At 51.9% G+C, this 8,573-nt stretch overlaps 1 protein-coding gene across 2 annotated transcripts; it reads left to right on the forward strand.

The window, feature by feature from the left end:
• The first annotated feature begins 347 nt into the window (after nt 1-347).
• FN3KRP (fructosamine 3 kinase related protein) lies at nt 348-8,021 on the forward strand. 2 transcript variants are annotated; one of them, XM_059907984.1, is made up of 6 exons: nt 348-530; nt 4,250-4,401; nt 4,765-4,856; nt 5,826-5,908; nt 6,565-6,687; nt 6,916-8,021. In XM_059907984.1, exons 1-6 carry the CDS (start codon nt 390-392, stop codon nt 7,252-7,254), a joined length of 930 nt encoding a protein of 309 aa, XP_059763967.1. In that variant the 5' UTR covers nt 348-389; the 3' UTR covers nt 7,255-8,021. The 2 variants fall into 2 exon arrangements, with proteins under 2 accessions (XP_059763967.1, XP_059763968.1); XM_059907985.1 differs by having other exon boundaries at nt 7,620-8,021.
• The last annotated feature ends 552 nt before the right edge of the window (nt 8,022-8,573 follow it).

The following is an 8,573-nucleotide window of genomic DNA, read 5'->3' on the forward strand; positions in this document are numbered from 1 at the left end:
GTGAGGGGTGACGCTCTGGAGCCGTGGACGAGGGGCTGGAGCAGGCGGTGTGCCCCAGACCAGGACGGGCCATACAAGGTTAACGGCAGGTCACAGGAAAGGTCGGGGGAAAGGCCAGAGCGACCCCGTGGCGAGGAGAGCCACCAGGGTCTCGAGGCCGTTGGGAGCACAACTCAGACCCAACCCCACCTCCCGTCGACCCTCCCCTCCCCCATCCCCGCGCGCTCCCGCAGCCAGGTCCCGCCCCTTCTTTTCCCTCCCCCAATCCCTCCCGCGCTCCCACGGCCCGGTCCCGCCCTCCCGCCCCTCACCCAATCCCCACGCGTCCCCGCGGCGTCGCGGCGTCTGCGTACGGTCTGAGGCGGGTATGCGGCCCGGGCGCGGGCGACATGGAGGAGCTGCTGAAGCGGGAGTTGGGCTGCGGCTCCGTCAAGGCCACGGGTCACTCGGGGGGTGGGTGCATTAGCCAGGGCCGGAGCTACGACACGGACAGAGGACGAGTGTTTGTGAAAGTGAACCCCAAGGCGGAGGTCAGGGCTGCCGCGGGCGGGGGAAGGGGGCGGGGGCGGAGGACTGTGGTCCCGGGTCCGTGTCCGGGCTCGGCGTCGGGAGCCGGTCCGGGTCCGCGGGCGGGGCCGTCCGAGCCCGGGTCTGCGGGCCGCGGAGGCGCTCGGTCACCCGTCTTTTTGTCAGGCTGGCCTGGCGTTTTGGGGGGGTCCGCGGTTCAGCCCTGCGGCCTCTCGAACCTCAGGGAGGTCGGCGCGGGTCCAGGCCCGTCGGGCGCGTGCCCCACCGCCGCGTGGACGCTGTGGGTGGTTTTCACGCGGCCCAGGTGGCCGCTGCCGTGAGAAAATTCATTGTTTGGCGAGTTTTGAGCAAGGACAGGTAGTAGAAGTCCCTTGTCCCGGGGTTTATTTGAGCTTGCAGAGATCAAAACCCTTTCTGAGTACTGAAAATAATGTAGTCTTGGTCCGCCGGGCTGCTGTAAACACTGGGCGGCTTTAAACACTAACATGTATATTTCTGGGTCTGGAGGTCGGACGTCCAAGATGGTGGTGAGGCTTCCTTCCCTGGTGTGGAGGCCACTTCTGACTGTGTCCTTACGTGGCAGAAGGGGCAGGAGAGCTCTCTGGGGTCTCTTATAGGGGCTCTAATCCCCTCATGAGGGTTCCACTCCTTTGGCCTGGTCACTTCCCAAGGCCCCGCCTCCTAACACCGTCGCCTTGGGGGTTAGGTTTCAACCTCTGAATTTTCGGGGGACACAAACATTCAGTCCCTTGCGGCCGTTTCTCCATTCTGTTTGTATCTGAACGTTTTCTGAAGGGTTCCCATATAAAATAGGTGAGCCTCCCGGCTGAAGTTGACTTATCCCGGTGTGTTGATGTCACTTCTTTGCGCACTTTGGGTGGGTCATGCTTGTAGTGTTAGCTGGGAGGCCCTGGATGGCTCCAGTAGGCAAGGAGCAGGTCTGGACAATGCCTTGTTTCAAATAGGGCTGAAGGTGCTGACCCCAGTACCAAGTCCTACGTGTTACACACCCTCAGCACTTTTATCCTCTCTTTGGAAATCATACTGCAGAATATCCCATCTTCAGTGGTGTGGGATGATCTCTTTCTGAAACGATGCTGTTCTCTCAAGACCAACCTTCAACTCTGTTCTACAGAGGTTGGCTGTGTGTCATCCTGAACATCCCTTCTATAGGAATTTGACAACTAATGGTCCTTGAAGTTGCTCTTTTACATTGGTTTCCCCCAGTCAGTACTAATGTAGTGGAGGTGTCCTTCCTTACTTTCCACCACAGGCCTTCTCTGGGTTCTTTTTCTCTTATGTGGCTCCATCCTTTTCACAGCTGTATTTCCACTTTCATTAGTGTTTGTAATAATTCAGAACTTGGTGTAGATTACAGGGAAGCAAATACTTTCTGATGATTAAAATGGAATCTCTCAGTAGTGCTTTTTAAACATTGTTCTGCTACTGGTATTCTGGTTCTTGCTCTTTATTGTCATCAGAGTCCATTTTCTTTTCGCTAATCTTCACGTAAGTTCCTTCTAATCCTTTGGTAGATAGTTTCAAACATGTCTCTTTCTAGTTTGCTTGGGAATATACTGTGTGAGTTATGCAGATATACTGCCCATAGCGGAAACTTTTGCTGACTGATTGGAAAATAGGACTGTTTTTATGCTTTGCCTTTTAGGAGGTGAAAATGTCTTCTTCCACACTTCTAAGAGAAGACTACATAGCTGCTCTTTTGTTTTCCTTCTCACTCTCTGCTGGAATGACATGGTCGAAGTTTTTCCTCTTGATTATGCTTATCTGTCCTTTGCATGCTTGAGTAATTGGCTTTCTCTCATGCTCCTCCCTTAAGTTCTGGATCTTTTGTAGCCCTGCACCCCAGCTAATGCTTACTTTGCCCTTGTCCCATTCTGGAGGAGCAGTGTTCTTAGGGTTCGACACTGAGGACCACATGGTAGTGGACATTTCTGTGAGGGAGCCTTGCCTCTAGCTGGGTTCACAGATCCTTCTTCACCTCTCCCTACATTTTTTTTTTTTTAATTAAAAAAATTTGGACCTCCCTGGTGGTCCATTAGTTAAGACTCCGCACTTCCAATGCAGGGGGCATGGGTTCAGTCTCTGGGTAGGGAAGTTCCACATGCAGTGTGGCGTGGCCAAAAAAAAAAAAAAAAAAAAAATTTATCCTTTACTTTACGCTGCACAACCAGTGCTGTAGTACAAAGTATAGCCAGGGCCCAGCTGTGTTCCTTCGTCTTCAGAGAATGCTCTGAAAATTCTCCTTAAGACACAGTTCTTATTTTCCTCCTCAGGAACTTTAGCTCTCCAAAGTAGTATAATAATAATGTTTGTAAAGTGTTTAGAATGGACCGTGAAACTGTTAGCTGCTAACTCAGTTAATTATGGCAGCAAGCCTATGAAATTGGTACTGTTACTAACCCCATTTTACAGATGAGGAAACCAAGGTCACAGAGTTAGTAACTATGCAAAGTAGAGATAGAAGAATGTCCATGGCAGCACTGTTCGTAGTGACCCCAAACTGGAAGCCCAGTGTCCTTCATCATAGACTGGACAAACACGTTTTAGAACATTCGCACAGCAAGCTCTACACAGCAGAGAGAATAAACTCTGACTGTTGATGCACCAGCGTAACAAATGCAGTGTGGAATGAAGAGGCCTGACCATCTGCCTCTGTAGAGATGACAAAGCAGACAGACAGCTGTGGGGGTGGGGTGGCAGCGGCTGGGAGGAGAGGAATGCCGGGTGGCCGTCACGTGGATGTGCTGACTTTGGGAAAGTTAGAGGTGGATGCTTCTGAGTTGTGCAGTTTTCTTCATATGCGTCTGTAGAAATTTTACTTTAAAAAAAAAGATACTTTAAAGGGGAGGAATTACTTAGCCTGGTAAGTTAGGGAAGATTTCTCTGAGAAATCAGAACTGGTACTAAGTTGAAATCTGAAGGGGAGGGGGCTGACTTGGCAAAAGAAGGGGGAGGGGTGTTCCAAGCAGAGGTGACGTGGCATGTGGAAGTCTCCAGGCTGGAGGAGGCCAGGGGAACTGTGGGGCTGTCATGTTCCCCACATGTTTGTGGGGAACTTAGAGAAGACTGTAATCCAGGAGCGCAAGGGGTATGTGTGCCCGCCTGTAAGTGTGGAGGTGGAGCCCAGGTCGGGGCCCAGATGAGGGGGGGAATGTGGGCAGGGCCAGGCCCTGTGGGGCTGTCATGAGGGAAGTGGGGTGACAGCTTGGGGTGTGTTCCAGGGTGGGATTTGCCTTCCAAAAGCAGGAACAAGGACTTTTGGACTGGAAATGGGAAAGGTGGTGGAGATGAGGTGGTTTCCAGTGCCGGGTAGGAGATGCCGTAGGACTTGGTGGTCCATTCAGGTGAGAAGTTACGCCAGCTTCCTGGCACACGCAGATGGGGGCCGCCTGTGCCTGAGGGCCCCCTGGGACAGGACTGTGGTTGAGGTACTGTGTACACAGTCCAGCTCTGCACCAGGCATACGTTTCTCTCTTTGGAGAGACTGGGATCAATGACAATAAAAATATACAAAACTAGAAAGTACAATCCCTCTAATTCCTGTGCAGCTTCAGAACGTGTAATCTGCTCTACTGAAAAGTGGAAAAGCTGTCCGTTCTATTGAGTCTGCAGTCAGCCTTGGTTGTGGTGCTTGAGAAAACATGTCTACACAGAGCCTTGCTCTTCCTTCTTCTCCCCTCCCTGGTTATTTCTCTGACAGGCCAAAAGGATGTTTGAAGGTGAGATGGCAAGTTTAACTGCCATCCTAAAGACAGGCACAGTGAAGGTGCCCAAACCCATCAAGGTCCTCGATGCCCCTGGAGGTGGCAGCATGCTGGTGATGGAGCATTTGGACATGCGGTATCTGAGCAGGTTCGTTTGCTTCACCTTCACCTCTGGGTGCCTTTGTTCTTTCTCTGAGTGGGAAGCTTGCATTTGGGGTGTAAGTTTGCGGGATGTGATAGAAGGAACCCATGACCCTGCACATCCTGGGTTCTGCAGAATGAGCAGCATGTACTCTGTGGGCCAAAAGCAAACAGGAGAGGAATTTAAGGGTGAGATGCTGACAGAGGACCTGGCTGCAGACTCAGATGAGGCCCTCCATCTCCCGCTTGCTTCACCAGAACAGACTCTTAGCCTCACTGTCTCACCTACTTTGTGTGGCCTGAGACCTTTCAAATGGAGGTGGGTCCCCCTTTGTACCATGAGTTTAGTGGCTGTCTTTTGTTTTTACAGTCATGCTGCAAAGCTTGGAACCCAGCTGGCAGATCTACACCTAGACAACAAGAGGCTTGGAGAGACTCTCCAGAAGGAGGCTGGCACAGTGGGTATGGCTGTGGGCCCGAGGGACCCCCCCCCAGAGGAAGACATCTGGCCGGTATGGGTGCGTGGGTGGAGTTGTGCTGCCACTGTGTACAGTCAGACCTGTGTTGCTGCCACAGGAAAGGAATGTAAACCCCAAGGCTGCATGTTTGGGGTGCATTGAACACAGTGAATACAATTAGTGTATTGTCTCGAAAATGCATTTGAAAGACAGGAAATATTTCCTGAACTCGAAATCCTATCATATTATGGTTCCTTTGACCTCTCACTCCCCAGAAGAAAGCCTATCAAAGTTTCTCTGGCTTACCTTACGGTGCCTTTTCTTCTAGGAACAATCACACATGAGACTCAGAATGATAGCTCGCACGTCTGACCTTTTTGGGGCTTACTGTGGTGGTAGCACTGAGGGTGTCTTCCAGGATTTTCATCCTTTGACGTTTGATAATCCATGTGTAGCCCATATGGTTACTCTGCTAGGCAGAGTAGCAGACACACCAGGGACAGACGACCAAGAACCTACTGTGTTAGACAGACAGACAGCCTCGTCCCTTCCACCTACATGTAGTTCAGTCCTTCCGGATTTGCTTTGAGTTTAGGGAGCTGCAGAGGATGAGATCATTTACAAGTACAGCAGTTTATCTTCCATAAGTGGCAAATGCTAAACTGGCTACTGAAAGCTGTCCTTTCCTGATGGGTTATGGGGTGGATTTTCCCTCCTCTTTTGGAGACAGTGTGGTCGCTCCTCTGAGCATCCTCTGGTGCCTCTCCTGGGAAGGAGTGGGTGTCCTGGCTTGTTGACTCTGATGAGACAGGCTCTGTTCCTGGGTCCCGGAGCACAGGGCCCTTGTTTGGATGAGGACACGAGGTGGAGAAGGGCACGCTGAGATCAGGCCTCAGAGCTGCTCTGAGCTCCCAGAGCTGGCCCCGAGGGAGCAAGGGGACTGTCATCTCTCTCGTTTCATTTTGCTTGCAAGGGAAAGGAGGTGGGCAAGTGGAGCGGCCCTTTGTGGACCAGTTTGGGTTTGACGTGGTGACGTGCTGCGGGTACCTCCCCCAGGTGAGTGACACCACCATTTTGCCTTCATTTCCCAGTCAGGCCAGCCGTTCAGAAACAGTTGCGGAAAGCACACCCTCTCTCTTTTTTGGCGAAATTTGGTAAAAGGTCTTTGCTCCTTTTTTTTCTTTGCTAATTTTAAGCAGTCGATATGAGGACTATCCACCTCACATGCTAGGTAAGCTCAGAGGAGCAGAGAAGGACCAGCAAGTTAGGATGCTGGATTTCAAGGTGGGTGAAAATTAGAAAGTTAAACTGCGTTTTATTTTAAGTAGGAAACTCTCAAAGGTAGCTTAATGAAAAGGGATTGTAACTTTGAGTTTTATGATTTTGTGGTTGGCTGCCCTGGGGATTTCAGCCTGGGGAGCCATACTTGGGCTGAGTGGGTAAGACGGCGGCCTCGCCCTCTGAGGAAAGGCAGGTAGCTGCTTGGGAGGGGATCACTGAGTATCCCACGGGGCACAGTCCACACTGTTCAGACCTTGAGATGTTGTGGGAGGTTGTCCGGGAACCTGCCGGTCCCAGCATGTCCTCCAGACCCCAGGCTGCCTGGTCAGCTCCACCCCTTTACACTGGTCCCTGCAGTGGCGCCTCTGGGGACCAGCCTGCTCCACCTTTGCTCTGGCGCTTTCCTCTGAGCTCTGCTGTCAACCACACAGGTGAACGACTGGCAGAGGGACTGGGTCACATTCTATGCCCGGCAGCGCATTCAGCCTCAGATGGACCTGCTGGAACAGGGGTCTGGGGACAGGGAGGCCCGTGAGCTCTGGGCTACTCTGCAGGTGAGTGTCGCCCCTCCCAGCCTGTGCCCGTCATGCCCTGCAGGCCTGATGGGAAGGCGCTGCAGCTGGTGCGGCCACCTGGGCCTGGGCCTGGACGGGAGGTGGGCATGTCTGTGCACCTGTACACTGACCAGGCCGTGCTTGGGCACTGGGAGCCACACTCAGAAAAGCCTCTGTGTCCCTCCTGTGTGCATCGGTCACTTTGCTAAGGCTGCATTTCCCCCACAGTTAAAAATCCCTGACCTGTTCCATGATCTGGACATCGTCCCAGCCCTGCTCCACGGAGACCTCTGGGGAGGAAACGTGGCGGAGGATTCCTCTGGGCCCATCATTTTTGACCCAGCTTCCTTCTATGGCCACTCGGAGTATGAGCTGGCGATAGCCGGCATGTTCGGGGGCTTTAGTGGCTCCTTTTACTCCGCCTACCACAGCAAAGTCCCCAAGGCCCCAGGCTTCGAGAAGCGCCTTAAGCTGTATCAGCTCTTCCACTACTTGAACCACTGGAATCACTTTGGATCAGGGTACAGAGGGTCCTCCCTCAGCATCATGAGGAATCTCATCAAATGAGCTCTGGAGGGAGGCCTGAGTTCGGGTTACCAGATCCTAACCTGACGCCTGTGGCCAGCCTCTGGTTCCTCCTCAGCCTCTTCTTCAGGGATTCTTCCCATTTCTTCACACCCTGGAGTAGCTTCAGACCAACTTTCCAAGCCTCATAAAGTATGTGACATCTCAGAATAAAGGTTTTATCACCCTAAAGTTAGACTTCACAGCTGGATAAAACTGCACTAGAAATTGGATGTGAACCAAGGGACCAATGGAGGGCGGGCTGTGTCCAACCCGCAGCTGCCCCAAAGGTAAAGAAGGGAGGTAGCCAGAGTGCCAGGTGCTGCCACCGAGGGCACCTTCCCACCGGCTCCCCGTCTCCTCTCCAGGAATGACTGCTGTCCGGGGTAATGCTTCTTGGTGGGTCAGACTTGGGTCTCGACGTGAAGGCATCGTCCTAGGAGCACCTCCTGATGATCAGTCCCAAACCCAGCACATTCCCTTTCCTTTCTGTACCGCCACTGGACCTGCCGCAGGCGGAGCAGGTCTGGACGCATTCTGGGAGTGACCAAACTGCTCGCCTCAGTGTCCCTGGTCGATTTAGGAGCCAGGGACTGCTTCTGTTAGCAGCCCGTCAACTGCCGATTTCATTTGCATCGTAGAAACCAGCGCTAAACCAGTGGTTTCCCTCCTTCAGTCTTGCAGTGGTGAGAAATGTTCATGAATGGCATTGATGCTAACAAATCCCTTTATGTAAAAATTTGAATAAACTTTCAGTGGTTTCAGTGATACGTGAGAGTGTTGATTTCCCTTGTTTAAATCATAATTCAATATTTATTGGAGCTGTTTGCCAGGAAACCTTTGTAATATATTCTGAAAATAAATAGGTACAACTGTTGTTTCTTAAAAGAACACATTTTTTCTTGGCTTTGATCAGTAAGAGGATAGCTCAGAGCTTCCAGATAAGGACAGGTGCAGGTGTGGCCTGAGGACTTGTTGCTAAACGACTCAGGTCCAGTTTAACTGCTGTTCTTCTCACCCTGTGAGATTTGGTTAACAGTAAAGGAAGGTTGAAGATAGCTATCAAATTGCATTTCACGGAGGAAGCCAGTTGGTGGCCCCTACTAGCTCTGGCTCAGGGCTTGGAGGATGTGGGTGTTAGAGAGGACAGTGTCTCATGAGGTGGGTCCGATAGGATGTGTACATGTTTGCCTCTCGTCTTCTTTTTGTTTCTGTTTACAGGTCAGGGCCCCTCCGTGGAATTCAGAAGCAGAACTGATGCCTTCAGAGTTTATTTTTTGTGGGACGGGAGAGAGGACTGACTTTTTTTTTATCACTTTAAT

This window comes from Balaenoptera ricei, chromosome 20, assembly GCF_028023285.1.
Source record: "Balaenoptera ricei isolate mBalRic1 chromosome 20, mBalRic1.hap2, whole genome shotgun sequence".
Lineage (NCBI taxonomy): Eukaryota > Metazoa > Chordata > Mammalia > Artiodactyla > Balaenopteridae > Balaenoptera > Balaenoptera ricei.

What these genes read in the sequence shown, in the direction of transcription:
- FN3KRP (XM_059907984.1), top strand. Translation starts at nt 390, where the DNA reads ATGGAGGAGCTGCTGAAGCGGGAGTTGGGCTGCGGCTCCGTCAAGGCC. An exon ending in GACATGCGGTATCTGAGCAG is followed by an intron (nt 4,402 to 4,764) that starts GTTCGTTTGCTT and finishes TTGTTTTTACAG; the next exon opens with TCATGCTGCAAAGCTTGGAA. An exon ending in AGCTCTGGGCTACTCTGCAG is followed by an intron (nt 6,688 to 6,915) that starts GTGAGTGTCGCC and finishes TTTCCCCCACAG; the next exon opens with TTAAAAATCCCTGACCTGTT.